Below are 21,735 nucleotides of genomic sequence, written 5' to 3' on the forward strand. Positions count from 1 at the left end.
AAGAAAGCCACCTGTGCATTTAAAAGTCAAATAATACACAAACTAAACTACACAAGAAAAAGAAAATCAGACGAGTCGCAGATAAAAGCTTTACAATAAAAAAAAAACTATACACCAGCAAATACCCAGAAGAAATTAAGGACTTCAATATATTCTAAGAAGCACGTAAAGCATAACGGCACTCCGGCGGCACTTTTGCTGGTCACAAAATGAAACCAAGTCCCTCTGTTTCCTTCCAATAAACTTCAAAAAAGGTGGGAAAGGAGCGTCCTTTAGCGATAAGCTAGAGCGAAGATGAAAAGAGTGTTTGTTTCGATAAATGAGTTCTTCAGCTCTGAAACAATTAATTGATTAGTCAATCTTCAGAAAAACAATGAAATATTTTGATAATATATTAATTATTTAGATTATCAAAAAGCTCATATGCTAAATATTTAGTGGTTGGTTTCTCAAATAAGAGGCTTTAAATTATTACAGATATATTTAGTTTTGGATTGAAATTGCAAGACTTTTGTTTCTGGGAAATTTTGACGGGCTATTATCGAGATAAATAATCAGTAATAAACAGTTGAGTTAGTAATAGTGAAAACAATAGTTAGTTCCAGCCATGTAGATTAAATTAACAACACTGCTCAAATTGGGGTTTGTTCACCTTTTCAAAGGTCAAATTCAAGCACTTTCAAGTACTTTTAAGGTCCATTTTCAAGCTTTTCCAGCACCTTAGGGCTGTGATAAGTTACATATTTCTACAAATACATATAGAAAATGATTATTTCACCTTTATTATCCCATTAAAATAGATGGTATTATGCTATAAACCACTACAATTGTGTTCCGTAATACCAGAAGGATAAGAAATTAAATTACATTTCTATTCTATAGCTATTAGCATTTTCAAGCACGTTATCCAAAATTCAAGCACTTTTCAAATCTTGAAAACACACCATTAACATTCAAGCAATTTCAAGGATTTCAAGCATCTGTGTGAACCCTATCAAATGGACCATCAAGAATCATGAATTACTGACCAAAAGAATTAGATTACAGCCCCTAAAACATGACGACAAGTAAAGGAGGTCGACTAGTCGAACGCCATTAAAAAAGGAAACCTCTGCTGCCTGTCAGTCAAAAATAAATTAATCGAATACATCTATGCAACAATGAGGTTAATTAACAAGGTTAATTAAAATCCAAAAACAATTAAAAACCAATCCTTCTATTTAACGATACAGGAGTCTGCGAACAGTAACTTCTCCAGATGTTGGAGAATAACAGGTTGCCTGTTCTCAACACCTTTACCTGTCTGATGGGGGGGGGGGGACAACAGTGGATCGAGTTCTCCCAGTAACCGTATGAACCCTGGTTTTAGCGCGTAATGGTTCGGCAGTCACAATGATGCTACAATTGATCCGACTGTGATTGAAGCCACTTCCCAGAGATCATAGGGAGGAGCACAACACAAAAATGCACACACACCAGAACACACACAAGCTGCCGGAGCCGTCCCCTGTCAGGTCGTCATTACACTGGGTTGGAGCCGCCTTTGTTTACTATCTGCACCCTTAAGGCAGAGTGACAGATAGAGGATTGGGAGGAGAGGGATAGATAGATGGGGGTATGAACAGACAGAGATGGCCCTGCCATGCTCCAGTGGCCAGCTTCAAGGACAGATTGGCCCTTCAATATCACAGCCTCTGTGTAATTAGACAGTGCTCTGTCATGCACCAAAGAATCACTCCTATTTGTGTCATAATAAACGCAGCATGGATATCCCCTACTGTGCTTTGCCATTGAGACCTTATGCAAAAGGGGAGCAAAGGGGGATTTGTACAAATTTAATTACATTCATAATTCGCCCATCTATAGCTGTAATCACTCGAGGTTAAGTTAAGCAAATCCCACTTCTCTGCTTGCCACCCACGTTCTATGTTGCCTTAACAAGTAGTGCAATGTCTGTTTTTCAAGGGAATTTCGTTGACAGGCCGCAACTCTCAAAATGAAAGTAAACATGGTTCTTGGTATGCAGTAGTGAAATATTAACAGCACTTCGGTAGAAAGAGTGTACTCTTTGTACCGAAGTGCTGCATGCTTTTGGTATGGAGCACTGTAGCTCACGTAGGTTTGTGTCTCTGTGTGTGACTGTCTGCTGGTGTATGATACTGTGTCTCTTCGGCCACCTGCAGTGTATCCAAGAGGCAGGAAAAAATCTGACTCTGTGTGCATCTTTGTGTGTCTGTTTTTATGTCTTTGCCTGATTGTGCTGGGTGCACCTTGCAGCCAATTCGTGGCCCAGGCAGGCAGCCTTTTCAACAGTGAAGCGAGAGGAGTGAAGCAGATCAAACACAAGCCAACTAATCACAGACGCCGGCTAATTAGCACAGTCCTCAAAGGGGAACCAAGGAATGAGTGATGATTCCCCCTTATGAATTTCCCAATGACGCCGTGCTGTTACCCGCCATGAAAACTCACCAGTCACACAGAGGAGAGACAGGAGAGGGTAAAGTGCAAACAGAGCCACTGGTGATCTAGCCTTGTTGTAATCTTATCATCTGAGAGCACAGGGGGCAAGGTGGCGCTTGATGTCTTATCTTCGTTTCAGTCATGTGCGCAGAACACACAATCACCATCTCTGACACAACCTACCAAACACAAGTTTTATCTCGACATCCTCAAATTAGACTGCATGTAACATTTCCCATTAAAGGGATTTTTGGAGCAATTAAATCCCAAGTATGGTGATATTCCAGCCTGCAGACCGAAGCGCAGGTTGACATTCCTGTGCGCAGGCTTTGAGTGCTGATTAGCAGGCGGATCTGCGGCGCTGATCCCAGATTTCCACAAGATCAGAGGCCGAGCTGTGAGCACGGCAGCAGCGGCTGCAACATCCAATTACAGATGTGCCACGCACACGCATGCTTATGCACACATGCGCCCTGCCACACAGATGCAACCCTGTGCCAGAAACAGATTCCTCCAGGCTGAAGTCATCAAAGTGACGTGAACCCCACCCAGACCCAACCGCCCTCCTCCTCCATCTCCTCTCCCTCTTCTAATCCCAGACAAGAGGGCACCTGTCAGAGAATGCTCAGTTCACCAGCCAGCCAATCCTCAGATCGTCGGCAACAGAGACCCAAAGAAATGAACAGAGAGAGCCAATAAGCAGGACACTGATGGGAACAACAAATAAAACTGACCTAATCATTCTTTAAGTGTCCCAAGTCCCACTTTGTCTCTGTAGATCTTAACGTCAAGCTAAACATAGATGATATAATTCTAGCTTTGGGTTTGGATTTGAACAACACCGTGTCACCAGTTGGATAAACAACACAAACACGCAGTCATTTAACATTTCTCTCATTTTGTCGGATTTATGGTGGAACAATACCCTCCCTCTGCCCTCTGCAGTGCTGTCGCCAATAGCCACCATGTTTCACGTTATTACAGTGACAGTTGGCATTCACGTAACAGACAGACACACAGAGAATTCAGACCTATTGTTACGACAAAAATCCTAATGTGCTTTGAACATTTACAGCTCGATCAAGGCGGCTGGAGAGCGAAATAAATTGGTGCGGCTGGTCAGATAAGACAGAACACAATCTGAGAATAAAATATCAAATGAAGCTCGCCAATTTGCAGTTGAATAACTACCGAGCAGTGGACAAAAAGACATGTAGATAAATAAGAACATAAGAGACATTGGAGGGGAGGCAGAGAGAGATATAGAAGGGGGTGGGGTGGAGGGGTGATGCTGGAGAGCAGAGCAACAGCTGCTGAAAATCACATCTGCTCCAAGTGGAGTCATCAGCGAACAGACAGACTGGAACCGACCCACTGAGGCAAGCCCCAGGGAGAGCGAGGGATGGACAGAGGAAGAGTGGAAGGGAGAGGGTGGGGTGGGGGGGGGGGGGTCTTTAGGGGTAAGGCGAAGCAAAGAGAGGATGAGATGAGAAGGATACAATTAAAGAGATGGAGGGTGGAAAAAGATGAAGAGGAAATGGCAGTGCACGGGAACAGGGAGAACTTCTGCAACCTGTTACTCTTTCCCCCAAATGGATGTGATGGCGTCGGATGGGGCTGGTTGGTAGATTATTTTGCAGGGATCAGGAAATCACATATTACCGTTTTCTCTTTCTCCTCCTTTACCCCCTCTTTCTCAACCCCATCCCTGACATCCTCCTTCCTCCATCTCTCTCTCTCTCCCCTTGTTTCTCTTCAGCGAGACTGACAGAACAAGAGAAGCCTGTGAGAGTAAGATGAAAGGCCTGTGAGGGAGGTGTGTGTGTGTGTGTGTGTGTGTGTGTGAGATGAATGAATGACCCCTCTTATCCCTCATCCCCCACTGGAGCCGTACTGCCCTAACACAATAGCAAAAATAAATAAATAATAATAATACTAAATACAAAACTACAGGGGGCAGCTGCGGAGGTCACACTGCAGCATGACGTGTGGGTGTTGTTGGAGGGTTTATTCTTACCCACACCGTGTTCCCACAGTCAAAAAATGTGACACATCAAACATCTTTCCAACAAGGCTGCCTCAGCATGAATATCACTGTATGCATCACTTCGTGTCCTGTTGTGTGTACACCTTCAGCCTGTGGAGAAGCCCCCTGAGGAGACGTAGGGACCCTGAGAAGTACACATTGTTCATTCATGATAGCAGTCACTGGCAGCGGGGGCAACCCCGTAGCAGAGTAAGCGATGTCGTTTGGCAGCAAATGAAGGGGAAAGAGCAAAGCAGTTTATGCTTGTGTCTCTCCGAGGTCTCACAGTTAGCTCTAACATTAAGTTAGCCTGAGTGCAGGACAAAGCCCAGTTTGTGCTCACGTCGCTGCGTGGTGGAATAAACATAGCTGCTGCTTCACAGTTTCCTCTGGCTGGCCATCTCCTTCCCTCTCATCTCTACCTCCTCCGTAGTCGCCCACCGCTGCTTAAAAGAACAATCTACCGACGCAGCATGCCCTTCCAAAATATTTACTCACCCAGTGTTGGCTAAATACAAAGGCCATTCTCTTACACTCTCTGATGTCGACCATTCAAACAAACCAGGCAGCTACATGCACGTGCTGACTGCACCTGCTCAATGTTGCTTGCACACACTTGTCTACTGTGAGGGTCCCTCCCTTCTTAATCTTCCATCTGGTTTGTGCATTTGACTGATCTGGAATTTGGTGAAGAAAAACAAGTATAGCAGCGAGGATAGTCATCCAACATAGCCTGCGGCGGGGAGTGCGTATCTGCTGCTCACATCCTCACGCACACTCCTCTGATTCAATACCCCTGACACTGTCTTAACACCTTTTCCTTGTGCCCTTCTTTCCTCTTTTGCCTCTCTCCATCTCTCTCTCTCTCCCACTATCTCAATCTGTCACCTTACATTCTCCCCTCGGTCCTACTTAGTCTTTTTCTCATTGCATCCTTTCTGCTAACCAATTTTCAAAGCAGCTTTTCTAACTAATCCAACATTTTCTGTTTTTAGCAGGCAAACTCAAATATAAGTTCATTAACAATCAAGTGCTGAAATCAGTTGCAGTGTTGCAAAACTCTGGCTTTTCCTGGCTAATTAGCATATGTTTGAAAGCCAAGTCTAAATGAGATGATCAGAGATGTTGATGAACTACAAACAAAGACCCAGAATTAGCCCTATGATGTGGCTTCATGTCATGCTTGTTTTTAATGTGTTGCATTTGTGATTTTTTCTAACTAGGCACTCAAAATAGATGCAAATGAATGGAGTTAGATTAAGCCTGGGCGCTCAGAGTATCGACACGTCCCCAGGGTGCCTACTGTTTTTCGGGTGATCGTTCAAGAACTCCTATGGGGGTGCGCATGCTAATAAGTAATAATGTTCTATCAAAGTGAAATGTGGCATTCAGTCTTCTGTCTCGTAGCTCTTCAGTATTTCTGACTACTTTCCAGCCTTCCCATCCTCCTCCCTGATAGTGGATGTGGTTCCACAGGCTGCACCTGTGTCTCATTACCACAACTGATGGTTCAGGAACAGGCTTCTCTCTCGTTTCGCTATTGTGTTCTCATTCTTTTTCTCCCTTTAGCTACTGCCAACATACATTTACCTCCAAAACCATGGCCTGCACTCGCCTCTTCCCTCTTGCTCATCCCACTGCATGCCATTCACATGATCTCGCTTCTGCCATCACAGACTCAGTACAAGCTGGCTTTGTGAACTGGCAGGTGATCTAATGATTTTATGCTAGACTGGCCAATGCCTCATTCATTAAAAACACACATCTCTACCCTATCCTGTCAGTATTGCTTACCCATGGTATCTAATGTGACAACTATACTCTCATTCTGAAAATTATAAGGGCAGCAACTACCGCTGCTCGGTACTCTATACGTTTATGCATGCTTTTATATCAGGGTCCAGTTTTTTTGTATAGTGTGAACACTGTGTACTGCAGCTGGGCACAGTTGGTCGATACGCGTGCGAGTGCACATGAAAGTTGGTCTTGAGTGTGTTTCACGTGTACAGTCTGCGAGGTGTGAAAGCCAACTGTGTGGACCGCAATTTAACGTGACTACAGAGTCACATAGTTTTTAACTGCTTATGAAATGGTCTCAATTTAGTACTGATGCCTCTATAAAAGATGAAAGCAGACACAAAGAGACAGACAGCAGACACAGACAGACCCAGATCTGACTTTGCGGCTGCCTTCAACTTGCAGTCAGAGCTCCGGCGGTAGGTGGAGAGTAGTGTTGCTTTCGTCAACGAAAATTATGACAAAATATTGTCGTCGACGAACCTTTATCACGTGAGGACAACTAGACGAGACGCAAAAATGACGAGACGCAGAAAATGTTGGTTCCATCAATACTACTAGGTACTTTTGTTATATTGATTAAATATAATTGCATTACTAAAAAAAAGAGTCTAATATACAATTTTCTTTGACTAAAATAAGACTTAAATGCTCAGACTTTTAGTCGACTAAAACTTGACTAGACTAAAAAGGATATAACCGTGACTACAACTAATAAAAACTAAAATGACAGCTTGACACAAAGACTAGACTAAAACTAAAAGTAAAACAGGCCGCCAAAATGACACTAGTGGAGAGCTCCACGCCCCAACAGCAGCGGCTTCTCCTCTGGCCAGGAGCAGAGTTTCTCCTCGTTGCTCCGCCAGTTCTAGCTGATGACGGTCCCCGGGGCAGCAGGGTCCATATGTGGCACACTTCCAACATTGTATCGACTACATAAACAAATGTCACGTAGATGATGCCTCCAGTTTATGCGAATACAAAACAACATTATCAATGTGAAAGCTGAGCATCGGGGGAGTGGAGGGCGCAATCATTCTCATGCACGAACAACAACCAATTCAAGTCAATTCAATTTCAATTCAATTGGTGTTTATCAATACTTTCTGAATATTTTCAGCACATTTTAACAATACTACAATAATACTGATAAGAATTTTGTCACTATAATTGTGATGTGTGATTTAAATACTTTCATCTCTAATTTGTATCACTTTAAGGATACTAGCATTGGGACGGATTTCCTATTAAAGTCCAAAAGTCATTCAGTTTTCCATTACGTGACACAGAAAATCCGCAACTCCTCAGAACTGAGACGCTGAGATTAGAAACTTGCATTTTTGCTTGAAAGCAACACACCATTTCAGCTCTAGTTGTGTCTGACACATACTGTAGGTACAGATATACAGCTCAGTATAAGGCTGGTCTTGGTACTTTCTCTCAATGTGGCAAAACTGGAGAGTGAAAAAAATGTGTCATGCTGCTGCTTTGCTAAAGATGATCAAAGCATTTTTAAACAGTGTTTATTGGCTCAAGTTGAGATAACCATGTGTGAAAATGCAGAAAGTCAAACAGCACTTAAGCTCACTTCACACAGTTTATCACCTCAGCCAGAGTACAGCTGTAATATTTCAAGCTGTGCATTGTTTAAACAGCTCAGGCAACAGACTCACTGAGCTGACCTGTTGCTGTTATGAAATATGGCTCATACTGCACTGCTGGACTCCAACTCCTCTTCAGTCATGTATAGTAATACTGTACTTTCTGCAAGCAAATTCATTTCAAACTGAAACGAAACGTTCTGTGTAACAATCACTTGCACTATATTGATTTTTTTCATTTCATCTCCAGGTTTTCTAAGAAACATTAATTTTTGGTTCTTAGAAGAATAGAAGCCTCTAAAATATCATTGGCATAGCATCAGTACTGCAACATTATTCTGGGGGGAAACACTGAATAATAATAATAAAATAAAAATTAATAAATAAAAATCATTTCACAAAATGAATGCGCATTTCGCTGAAATCCAATCAAACTGTCACATTACAATCTACAGGTTTGGGACTCCCATAGAAATCCAGTCTTATATTGAATTATGCATTAAATATGTAATCAGTCGAGCATTACTAGGATATCATAGCCTATATCTGATTCCCTTCAGGCCAATTAACCCTAGTGTCGGCATTAAATGACCAAGTAAAACTCAAGTGCATTCATTATACTTGACAAATGATTGCAATACAGATGGAGATTATAGGAGTCTTAAAACATGCTACTGGGGGGGAAAAGCAGACAGAAAATTAGTCTTGATCGCTTCAGAGATAACTTGGTCCAGTGTGTGATGCCTTCCCAAAGACGAGTGCAGAGGAGTGAGTGGCTATAAGCATTAGCAGATCATGGAAAGTCTGCCTCCTACGCTGTGCATAATAATTCTTCTAATGCAGCTAAGCTCAGCTTGTCACAAGTTGACACTGCATAATTATGTCATCTACAAGGGACAAGCTTTTTAAAAAGGGCAGATGTGTGGTGCAGCATAGTTTCTACATTCTAAAATGTCAATATTCATCTAAAGAATGGTTTACTTTTAGCTTGTAAAGGACCTCGCAAGGCCACATTATGGAAATAATTTTAGATATATGGGTGTAAAAAGGACACCAGTGGTAAAGAATGAGCTCTTTGTCGAAGGGAAAATCTTAATAGAGCTGGCAAGTCCTCCGCCTTCTTACAATAACGAACGAGCCAATTCTTTTAGTAGTATCCTGACTGACAGGGGCGTCCATCAAACGCCCAGATCCCCTCACCCGTGGCCTCTCACCATCCATCAATCCATCCTGACAGCCGTACCTTCATCCCTCTTTATGTAAATAAACACCAGAGAGGAGAGGAGGAGCAAAGCGTGTGGGAGATGGGAGAGGAAATCAAAGTAGGACACTCAAACCTAAGACAAGCTGGCCGAGTCAGGTTCAGGGAGGAAAAGGAAGAGTGACGCATGGGGGGGATGTGAACATTTGGAAAACCAAGAGGAGGAGGGGGAGAGAGGAAGGAAGTAAACTCACAATGGGTTGAGGTGATGAAGGGAGAGATGGGGGAAAGAGAGTCATCTAGAAGGAATGAGGAGGAGAGACAAGTTGGAAGAGAGGAAGGGAACCGGCTGGCAAGGATGACAGCCAAACGAGCGGCTGCACGAGAGAGAGTCATGTCGAAGAATGCAGAGGAGGAAAATAGAGGACCATGGAGGGAAACTCTATGGGTTATATCAATAATCTATGCCAGATAAAGCCATTCTGTGGCAAAAGTTAAGGGCAAACTGGAGACAGTTAGGAAAAGAGAGATAAAGAGAGACAAACAAATGAACAAGGGAAAGTTGGTAGGTGGAGCCTGGGGGACTTCTATTTAAAACCGGAGATGCACAACTGAGAATACTTGTGTTAGTTTACACAAGGAGCCACATCCTTTTCCTCAATCCCCCCCCCCCCCCCCCCCCCCCCAGGCTGTGTCTATTTAAGTGTGTGTATAAACGGCGAGTGCTACTGCTTTAATCACGGCTGGCATCAGAGCCCATCCCCTCTCTCCTTCTCCCTCTCTACCTTACACCAACCCCCCCCAGCATGCAGCCTTCTTCTGTCGCTCAGACCCTGCACACACTCACACACCCTGCATGACTGTGCCGTGCCGGAGATAAATTCATGAATCACTGGTGCACGAATCAGCCGCGAGCTTGTTGCGAGAACAGGAAAGTAGGAAGAGAGGGAAAGGACAGAAGTAAGCGGTTAAAGTGTTTCCTTTAAAAGCTTTTAAAAAAGGGGGTGGGTACAGGAGATGGCTCCAAGTAAGTTGAGGGAGCGAGCACACCCAGAGGCCCTCTGTGACAAGTACGAGTCAGCAGGGAAGATACGGTCTCTCATGCTCTCCCCATTTCTTTCACCCCCTCTCTCATCCTCTCCCTCCCAGCACTTCCTAAAGAGGCCAAGATAGAAAGCCAAAGCAGCAAGCATCCAAATAACAAGCAAGCGTATGATACATGCACAGCGTTAACACGCATATCGCATAGGAACTGGCAAATATTTGACTTTCTGCACACAAATGCCCTTTGAGTAACATATCAAGGACTTGTGTACTGAGAAAACCTGTTGAAAAGGCATCAGAGTGGTACATTGACACAACAGAAAAAGCCCCTCCATCAGCCTCCATTTTCAGAGAAATTACCCAATCATCTCTTGTTACAAAGCCACTTTCCCTCTAGGGCTGCTGCTCAAAGGCAGGTCTGTTCATTGATACAGGTGTGGTGCAGAAGGGAGGAAAGGGAAGGGGGAGGGAGGACAATAGATGGCCTTTTCAGTGGTCTCCCTCACCTGGATTACGGGGGAAGAGTCTACTGGGAGGAAAGAGGAGGAGGGTCTCTAAGCTTTGGCAGAGAACAATAGTGTCTCTGTTTGCAGTATCACCAAGTGCATCATTCTGTCTGGCAGCAGCCAGCTGACTGCCTGGACTGAAAACAAAATCTCAAGATTGCTTCTGTTGGATGCTGGATTCTTCAAGTGAAAATGTACTGTATGTTCAATATACATTTTTTTTTTGAAGTATTATAAATGAGATGTGGTTTGTGGTGCCCATGGTGCCATCATCAAATGGCTTTTTTTTGTCTGATCAAGAGTCACAAACTCAAAATATAATTACTTTACAACGCTACATGTAAGAGAAAAGCAGAAAATAACGTTGTTTAAGAAAATGGCCCTAAGCAAATGTTTGGCGTATTTCCTTTTGCAAACGCAAACAGTTAACATTTTTCAAAATGGTTTCCCATTCACTTTCTGTTGAATGACTCATCAATTAAACCATCAATCATTTTGTCTCTACTATATTATAAGAGGTTACATAAAAAGTACACACTCTTAAGTCGCATTATAGACTTTTTTATATGCATTGTTTTGAACCAAAGTTAAATCATATCTGTATGGACGTTTACAACACAACAGTTATGGACACTGATAGATACAACATATCTGGGCATGGGTTTTTAACAAACGGACCTCTGGTGCAGAAAAATGAAGCCAACATGGAAGTGCCAAAGTTCCTTAAAGGGCCACTTGGCTCCAAGAGCGTGTCGATCCCTTATAGACACCTATGTTAAAATGCCCAATTTTACAATTGGAATAAACCTGTTTACAGCCTGTTTTTTCCACAGTATATAGCTTATTTCACCATTCATGACAACTGTACAGAGGTGAATTTTTTATAGTTCACCAGTTTAAAATTATATTAAAGCTTAAAGTTCTACAGAATTAAGGGCATGGCCGCTTTGAGTGACAGGTGAGTGCCATGAAAAAATCCATCCAGCTCGCACCTCTTTGCCCATTGTTGGATCTACAAAGGTAGATCTACAAAGTCAGGCGTTGCGGCGATGGCAGCAGACACCCCCGCTGAGCATAATTTTGGCTCTTCAGTTCCCTACAGTGAGTGACATCACTTTCATATTTTATAGTCTTTATAAATTGTCACAAAGCTAGTTTTCTGTTCATATAAGATTGTACTGTTGTACACCGGGAATTAACTCTTACAATGTAAGTTCCTTTCAACTTCAGGGTGAGATTCTTGTTAGATGAGTCAAGCTTTATTACTGGCCTAGTAAGCGCCTGCAGGGAAGAGGAGTGTGTGACAGCATGTAGCAGCAGGGGAGTGGACTTTGTCAGCCTGATCCCGGCACTGCACGACAGGTTAGCTATGCTGAAATGAAACAAAACCCTGCATCTGTTTCCATTTTCCCTTTTTGCCTCTCGTGCATTGCTCACCCGCTTACTTGATTTTGTCCTGTCACTTCTCCTTTCCTGTCCTCTGTACAGTAATCAAGTGATTCAACCATCAAATCAGCCCTGAGAATTGTGCGTGTGCGTGTGTCCGCAACATCTGTGGTGTTTGTGCTCTGCCTGCGTGTTTGCTGGTGAGATGGTGGTGACGAGTGTCGTTCCGAGGTAGACGAGAGGGTGAGACAATCGGGGAGGGGTGATGTGGAGTGAAACACTGTAAAAGTGTCACAGCAACTTAACCTTCAAAAAATGCCCACCAGCGTGGAGTGAGAAGAGGTGTTCTTGGCCATTAGAGAAGAGAGAAAGAGAAAAGCGAGCAAGAAAGCGCAAGAGAAAGGAAAAGAGAGAGAGAGAGAAAGAAGACCTTGTTATGGGAGATCGGAAGGTAGAGATGCCTGCAATACAAATATGTCTGTAGGAAGGGCAAGGGGAATGGGGGGGCTGAGAAGGAGGTATGAGAGGAAAGTAGAGCGAGAGACAGAATGAGCAAATGAGAGTAGGAAAGTAGGCATAGGCAGTTTGGATAAGCTTAAAGAGAAACTCTGGGGCAGACATAGGTGGAGGAGACAACTGGGGGATTGGACAGTGGGACAGGGAGAGGAAGAAAGCTGCAGAAGAGAGAGATTAAGGGGAAAGAGAGAGTAAGAGGATCGAGAAAAGCAACAGACATTCCAATTACAGAAGCAGAAACGAGGGATTGATGACTAAGAAGAACGGAGCGAAGGAGAACAAAGAACGGGACGAGTGTAGGGAAAGAGATACAGTAAGAGACAGCAGTTGACTGAGCAGATGGAGCAATTATGCAGACCAAATTACAGAGAAAAGGAAGTTTGGAGCATTAGGAGGAGACATAAACAGAGAAATACAGAGAGGGCAGAGGATGAATTAATTCAAGATGGGGGGGGGGGGTAGACGTAAGGGCACAAATGTGACAGGGGGAGAGTGACGGAGTGGAGCAAGCGGCTGATTAGAGAGCAGGCAATCAGCTGAATACATGAATGAGACAAATGGTGGACCTGCTCTCCCCGAGGAGCCACACCAAACAAACCCAGGCACACCCTGTTGACAAAACACAGGCCTGATAACTGAATAAACCTGCTGCCTCTATTTGACCTTAATGTGCTATTTGCTTCAGGGGAGGATTTGAATACTCCTGCCATTTCAAGGCTCTGGAGACCAGTGACGACTGTGCTGCTTGTTTATCGGCATAAAACGGCATTGCCGTTTTAAAACAAGTGAAACAAAAGATAGCACTGATAAGAGTGGCAAGATAGAGGTATAGTACAGCAACAACACTGCTTGGCCTGTGAAAGAACAAGAACACTACACTCGCTTTCATGAGAAATAAACCTGTTGTGCATTATCTCGGCGATGGCGTATTCTGTTTTCTTATCTTGTACTTCTGAGATGATATCTAAAAGAATACCACATTTTCTTTATATTACAGTGTGTAATGTTACACTGCTCTTCAGATATCTTTGCCGGGAACAAAAGCAGACTGAATTGAAAACAGCTGGTGCGCATAAGGTTTTTTGGGGAGCAAATCCAGCTCCCCGAGCTCTGAGAAGACCCTGTCACACCAAATTCAATTTCCTCTTGTAGCCAGCCTGTCCACTGCCTATGATAAGTGTGAATTTGACATGACCTTGTCAAAGTCAGATGTGACGAAGATGCAGCACGTCTGTGTCTGTGTATTAAGAGAGCAGCGAAAGGTGTGCAGATGACAAAAACGGCTGTAATGTTGCTGGTCATGTTGGTAAAAGAAGTGAAATGTGTGAGGAAAAAAAAAAAGACGGTAAAGGAAGAGCAAATCTGGCTCGACATTTCACAAACCAGGGGCAGGGAGGACACAGGGAGGGATTAGCAGAGAAGGAGGGGAGAGAGAGATTTTTCATGGTGCTGTCATGCCGATAGAGCGAGCCCTAAATGTTTTCAATATCACATAAGGGCACTGCATCATCCACCATTCAATACCGGATCAATAACGCAAACCACCTTCCACCTCGCAAACTACATTTAGACACATTAAGGTGACTGCTAATGAGCTGCCTGTGCGTGTGTGTATATGTAGGGACGCTCTGAGGAGGACACAGTCAAGGGCCTCAGTGCTTAGTTGCTCCAAGATCTGCTGAGTCCACTGCAGAGAGGATTTTCTGAAATAAAAAGGATGTGACAAAGACAGAGGAAAGAGGAGAAAGATGACAAGGAGAGGGTACAGTTCAGGTAACTATGATAAAAAGAGAAAGGTTAGTGCAAGCAGCAGTCCTTTCCTGTACGCAGTGGAGGGCTCCTTGGCTGTTAAATATGTGTCTCAGGCTTTAAGTAAGAGAGGGAGAAAGAAGAGGGGAGGGAGGTGCGACTAAATTACAAATGAGCTGATCATTCTTGGCCTCCCTGGTTCACTCCCTCGCGCAGTTTTTTTTGGTGTGAAATCCTCCTTCATCCCCTCTGCCAAGATGCTGGAATTTGAAAATGTCGACATCCCCCACCCCCTCGTACACCGCTCCTCTCCGGTGATTTCACTACAGCGGGGGTCACACAGACACCCATCTCCCAAGTCTAGTTAATTAAGGGGATTTTATTTTAAAGAGTTTGGCTGCCTTTCAATGGCTCGCCAATTGGAAGTGCTGCTCATCCTCCACATTGGCTGAGCTGGAATGGGTTTGACCTGCATCTCCCTAAATTCCATCTGGGGTTTGTTAGACATAAGGAAATGCAGAATTGGCAGAAGGTATCTTGACTAATGGCGTGGAAATGCGTGTGTGACTGAAAATTAAAGTAAGACACGTCTTATAGCATTTTCATACAAAATTAGCTGCTGGCATGCTTCTTCTGCAAATAGTACAGTCTTAAACTCCCCATTATCTAGAAGCATGTGGGTGGTTAGAGCACATTATGGAATGGTCTCTTGCTGTGAACTCATAACAGCGTGTGAGCTAATGCACACAGTTTCGATGTAGATTAGCAGTTTAACCCAAAACCTCTGGCAAGAATATCATCGACCCTGAGCAGTTGTGCTTTTGGAAACCCCTCAGATGCCCTCATTCATATTAATGACATTTGGCATTCCTTCTAAGACAAGGATTTCTGCTAATTTTTTGATTCAGATGGGACCGACTCCAGCAGTCTGGCAACCCTGGGAGCCAAACACAAACATCCCTGTGGGGGGTCTCTCAGTGTGACCTCAACACAGCCCTCAATCCATTCAGCATGAACACGTAGGGGAAGGGGAACAGAGAGAATGAGCCGTGGTAAGCTCTCTTGTTGCCACTATCATTACTTACAAGGTGGAGGAAAAGCATCCTTAAAGAGAGTCTGTTAAATGAGCAGGGACCGATAAAAAAAACATGGCCTCAGATGTGATGTCTGCGGAAGATAACAGGGTTGCCGATGAGGAAGATACACACCACTTCCTGAAGAAAACACTAACGCACACATGCACTGTCATCCTGTGATCTGACAGTTCCTCCCTATTATTGGAACGTCATCTGCCTTACAGCGCAGCCTCCAGTTACTGCCCTTATTCATCACCAGCTGTATTTGTACGTGTGCATGGGTGTGTGTGCGTGTTCGTGTGTGTGCGTGCGTGTTCGTGTGCGCGCACGTGTGTTTGCATGTGTATGCTCAATTGTGTTTGTGGTCCAAAACCGCAGCCTAAAATGCAACAAGGTGCAGTGAGTCGTGCTCATTGACCTCCCTCTTTTCAGATTCATCCGTCTTGTCTAATAATATTTGCCAAGTCAACAATAAACCTGATGGATCCTTTTGTGTTTCTGGTCATTGGTAATGAAAAGTCTACAGAGCAAAGTAATTTCACAGAACTCATTCATCACAAATATCTGTATATATGAAACCTTGTGTGTTGAGGATCAACATTTTAAATCGATATTGCTTCCTCACAAAAAAGGTTTTTAAAAATGAAAAGTGCCTGCTTCTAAAATGTTTTCAATACATCTATTAAAAAGCTTTTCATCCATCTCTACTTTAATGTTTGCTAAGAGGTACTCCATTTCGAGGCAGCCATTAAAATCCCCCCAATACAGTACCTGCTGAAATTACAACTAATAATAGAAAGCTGTCTAAATCATTAAACTCATTTGGTAAAATGCCAAATATCTGCTTCAGTCAGTCATTCTAAATGCAGTTATTTAGAATTAGTCAGGCTACTTTTGCCACACATGCACGCACAGACAAACAAAGTTATAAATCAAAGCACACTTTTATGTCTGAATCAACAAACTCTTAATGGTGATTATAGGGGGGAGGGGGGGTGGTTATTGATGTGTCATTTAAACAGGAAGCCACGTTAGCAAGCGTGTGTGTAAGTACTAGCGAATGACACGTCCAGAACGAGACTTTCTTACACACATATAGACACACACCTGACCTTTTTAAAATCCTTCTGACATTTACAGGGCCATTGCGAAGGGGCGAGGACAGCTCATTTACATAATGATAAGACCTAACTGAGACAGCTATTAACACAAAAAGCAAACCAAGACTGAAGCCCCTTGCTCCAATGGGACTAATGAGCTACTAAGGACTTACTTTACCCTTCTTTTATTAGGCGGGTAAAAAAACATAAACTCGTCTCATTATCCATCAATCACATTCCTCCTAGTAGACAAAGTGTAATGCTCTCTCTCGCTCTGTTGTAGCCTAAATGATGAATGGTCTGAGGCTTGGCAGGACGACACTGAATCTCTCCATGTGCAGGGAAATAGTTAAAGCTATTGCACAAGTAGGACTGCCAAAAGAAACATCACCTCAGAGTTTCTGATTGCTTGTGCGTGTGTTTGTGGGAGGGCAGGGTGTTGTGAAAATACTAGGAAATCCAGCATTTTCACAAGTCATTTACTGGAATAAAAACACACACCATTTCAGAGGGGCTGACAGCACTCCTACAGCCATGGTGACAGACCGTGGGGAGGTCACTTGTAGTTTATTTTCCTGTCTGTCTGCATGTTGTTCCTGTCATAAATAGGATGGCCTTCATACAAAGAGAAGCTGGGATACAAGAGAGGGAGGCCATTTGAATAAACCAATGTCTACTGCCACTCAAACAGAAGCGTTGGCCAGGGGAGAACGAAAGATAAATGAAAATAGAGACGAGAACAAGGCCCCTGTATGCACTCAGCGACAGAGGTGGGGGAGGGAGCAAGGGATGGCGGGAGAGAGGGAGTTTTCAAGTGGCGGGTGGGAAAAAGAGGAGGTGGGGCGTCGCCTGTCTTAATCAGACGCTGCCCGTTTAGTTTTCAAGTCAATCCTGAAACTTAGCTTCAGCACGCTGCAAAAAAGCCACCTGTTTCCTCGAAAACTAAGGAGAGCCATCAAGAGTAGCTTTGCATCTGAATTAGCTTTGCTGGAGGACTTCAGGTATACAAAAGACAAACATTGTTTTTGAGCAGAGAAAAAAGCCGCTTCCTCCCCCGGCACTGACCCTGCAAGCCCACCGGTTTCTCAGCCAGCCAGCCAGTCACCCCCTGCACACACGCAGCTTAGTCAGCCATAAAGACAATACTGCCATAGCCTCATACCCCCCCTCACGTAAGCCCACTCCTCTTCCAATAAAAGCATCGCCATGGTAATGGGCCAAGCCTTTCTGACCCACATCCACGGCCCCTCACAACCTTGACTTGGGGGGGTTAGGATAGTATTATAGTTTAATTTCAGATCTTAAACTGGACCCCGATCTGGCAGCTTCTATTAAGTTATATACACACACACACGTATACATGTGTGTATATATATATATATATATATATATATATATATATATATATATATATATATATATATACATACACACAAACGTATATATGTGTGTGTGTGTGTGTGTGTGTGACTACAGAAGCCTACCTTAATTAAAAACCCATCAACCTTGATATTGATGTTTTACAGTTCAGCTATGCCATCCCAAAGTGAAAACTTTGCAGAGAATTAAATAACTTCTCTCAGGCACAGGATGGAAGGTGCAGGTAAGTGGTTGCTGTCTCAACTTGAGAGGAAATGGAAAACGCAAAAATGCAAAGTAGACAAATGAAAAGTTTCAGCTCCATAGCTGTAGCTCAAGTTGCACAGCTTCACTATTACCCAAAAGGGGGTCAGAGGTTCAGTCTAGGAAAAAAAAGGTCTTAAATGATAGAAAACTAAAAGCAGTGTGTTTACTTGTATTGGTTAAACCTTGCGTTTTTCCTCACTCATAAATATGTAAAACCTTTTGTTTCCCCACACACACACACACACACACACTTTCCTTCCTCCCCTAAGAGCACTTCATGTTCAGTAAAATGAAATTGGACAAAAAAGGTCCACTGCATGAATAAGTCAAAGAGTGAATAGCCTGTTTATTATGAATCTTGATTAAAACCACACAATCATCTACATTACTGTACACTACTGAAAATGTACACTGTGGCTATGCCAGAGTGTTAGATGTAGTCCTACATTCTTGCCCCAATTACGACACAAAACAAATAGCTGGCCTAGCGTGGAGGCAGAGGAAATTTTGAACTGGTTTCATGCCACACGCATTCATATGTTAATGCGTAAACTGCATGCCAGGAATGTTTTCTCTTGTTTGTGGGCCTACTCACTGTGGCAGTGGTACCTACAGGCTACCTGGGCTCAAGTGGACTGGAAAAGACCTGAATAATTAACCTGTTTAAACAGGTTTTCAGGGAAGGGGGAGTGGCCTGATACTTTGCTTTAATGACGACTTATTTACAATGAACACAGGAGTGTTTCACTGAATGAAAACTATGCAAAAGATTAAGGGTCTCCTTGATTAAAGTAATTCTTAGTGGACTAACACTTATTCCTATAATCGAAAGATGAACTAAAGAAATCTCAGTCAACTAAGACCAAAACAACAAATTAGCTGACTGATCACCTAAGAGAAGAGGGGGCTGCCCTACAGGCGTTACAGATAAAACAGGAAGTCAGTGTAGCCTGAAGCTATTAATTCGTTATTTCTGTGGCCAGTTCAATTAATATCTGTGGACACGAGTTCCTCTCTCATAGCCAGAAACCACAGAAGTACGCAAAGTCTCATTGTCATCAAGTATTGAGTCTGGAGCTGCCTCATAGAAAGTTTTTTTTTCATTTTTTACCCAAATGAGCTTTATTCTACTGTTGTGTTCTCAGTTCTGACAGAAGAAAGGTACCCAGATACTCAGAACAGTCCCCTGGGTGCTCTATCATCTGTATTCCCAACCAGGGGGTACATGGACAAATTGTTGAGTAGCTCAACTAATTTGAGAAAAAAAACAACTCATTATGACTTGATTTAAAAAATAATATATTATCGTTTTAACAATGAATCAAAAGTCAAATCAGAACACTACATTGTGTTGGTTAAATATGATTACGACCAGATTTTAATGGTTGTCGTGAAGCAGATGTGAAGGAAGTGAAACCTTTGATAAGAGTCCGTCTTATGACTCTTATAGTCACTGGACTTACTTCTTAATCAGTGAAAATAAACAACGCCCCATTTTTCTAGCGGTCCACTGTATCTCCCCAAAGGACCCAAGAGTGTTTGCTTTTATAGCTTGGGGTTCAGATGTGTTAACATTCTGAGGGTTTTTTTTTATTTGTCGAAAATCTTTCGAAAATCTGCACCCGCAGACCCGTTGTGGCCCCGGTGATGACTGAACATTTCAAACAATCAAGCTGAATGTTTCAACCGTTTATCCAGTACTTTCAGCTTCACTCCAATTAGTAGTAGCCTAGTTGATTCGTGGGATTGCTGACCACACAAACCTTGATATTGACGGTTGAACTGTATGAAAGAATGATCAATATCCACTTTTATACAATAATACTTCTGGAACATACATTGATAATCGATGAAAGGTTGTTACCTCAAAAACTCAACTGTCTATGGAGCAGTTCCACACTTTATCATAAAGACATCGCAAATACACCACTACCTGGGGTTTAGAAGAGAGTTGTTCGTGTTAACTCATATTTTGACTTTCTAAGACCATAACAACCTGTATTGTATGTTTTTTTGAATGGGCATAGTTCCCCTTCAAACAACTTGTCATCGGTGTAAATTATTTGAATTGTCTCCTGTTCTTTTCAGTGTACATTAAGAGCTGCTTCCAGATCCATTTTACTCAACTGAAGTGTAACTAATAGAAAATGATGGTGAGACAGAGGGAAGAAGAGGAGCAAGGGGGAAGTTGGGAAGGAGAAAAGAGTAGCCTGGACTGGAAGAGTGTGACTCGAGTGTGAATAGAGGAGAGAACAGTGCAGAGGCCGTGACAGGCACCTGGGGAAAAACACCTTGCTCCACAGAGCCACACCTTAGGAAAACTAAACATGGCGTTGAGTCACCGACGCCGACCGAAACTCGGGTCAAAGAGCGATACAGATGGTTTCATGAGCGAAAACAAGAGAATGAGAAGGCAAAAGAATGAGGTAGTCGTTTAAAAAATGTAATTTCGTGCGTGTGTAGTCAAAATTATTACTACATTTTGGGCTGAAAGCCGCCGCCAGTACCTATAAAGCGAGGGTGGAAATCACCTGCTCCTGACACCGCCCTGACAGGTGGTAGTCAGGTTTAAATGTATCTCCTCTTAAATTATTAAAAGCTGAGAAAGAAAATGAACCGCGCACAGCCAGCTGGACACTATTAAGTTTCAGTAAGTGGTCATTCCTTACCATGTTGAAGAAGTATCGACGCCACCAAGTAGAGCAGTCCGGTCATTTTTGTGCAGTCAAGCCAATTTCGGGCGTCATGTCTCGCCATGGTCGATTTACGGTGTGCTTGATGAAAGCAGACACGCAGCCCCTCCGGAGTAAAACACAAACCTTCAGTGAATGCGTAAAAGCTCACGCGTCAAAGGCGAAATAAACTTGTTTGACGACGGGACAGACAGGAGTCCGACAGAGATACTGGTCTTAAGTGTCTCTCACTGCGCCTTTAAGACGAAGTGTGCTATTTTTAAAAGAAAAAGAATTAAAAAATCCTTGAGAATTCGTCCCTGGTAGCACACAGGTGAATATTTCCTCCCAGTGGGTGCTCTGGATGTGATGAAGTGCTGCCGCGCTCTCTTCTACTCCAACAACTAGTTCCTGTGAGCGCGCGGCTGTCCGACTGCGTGAAACTGACTGGGTGATGTCATCAGGCTGAGAGAGGCGTCACAGACCCCCACCCCCCAAAAAAACAATTAGGACCCGCGAGGGCAAGAGGGGAGGGGGGGGGGGGACTCTGGGAACAACTTGTTGAAATCGCCAAAAGCATTTTCTTTGTTGAAAAAGAATAAAAGGTGCACAGCAGGTTGTTTTTTTTAGTTAACTTTGAATTCTGTCGTGCATGGGGATTATCCAAAAGCGTGATTCATATTCAGGAATATCCCTGTATGGCTTTATTTTTTCTTTCCGCCAGCTTCAACAATTGAGAAGTATCATCTCCTTTCATCCACAGCCAATAACTCTTGATCCAATTACAGCTACCGCTCTAAATGCATACACTTCATAATCTGCGATTAATATAAATATTATCTACTGAAAAGCGGCCCTAAAAGAACAATGTAAGTTACTACACAATGTATCAAATGAGACAGTTTTGATATAGTGGTCAAGGAGTACGTGGAAACTGATGATTCGTGCGCCCTCTGCCGTTTGCTTCTGCACATA

The 21,735-nt window shown here is 43.2% G+C and overlaps 1 protein-coding gene across 2 annotated transcripts in view; it reads right to left on the reverse strand.

Annotated features, from left to right (window-relative positions):
• Positions 1-21,165, reverse strand: part of LOC310950541 (nectin-2) — a 79,635-nt gene extending 58,470 nt beyond the window's left edge. For both annotated transcript variants that reach the window (XM_083918402.1, XM_083918401.1), the window contains exon 1: positions 20,758-21,165. In XM_083918402.1, the coding sequence (XP_083774528.1) occupies positions 20,758-20,845 (88 nt within the window). In that variant the 5' untranslated portion in view covers positions 20,846-21,165. The remainder of the gene's footprint in view (positions 1-20,757) is intronic.
• Between the last annotated feature and the right edge of the window lie 570 nt (positions 21,166-21,735).

Source organism: Echiichthys vipera (genome assembly GCF_963691815.1).
Source record: "Echiichthys vipera genome assembly, chromosome: 8".
Taxonomy (NCBI): domain Eukaryota; kingdom Metazoa; phylum Chordata; class Actinopteri; order Perciformes; family Trachinidae; genus Echiichthys; species Echiichthys vipera.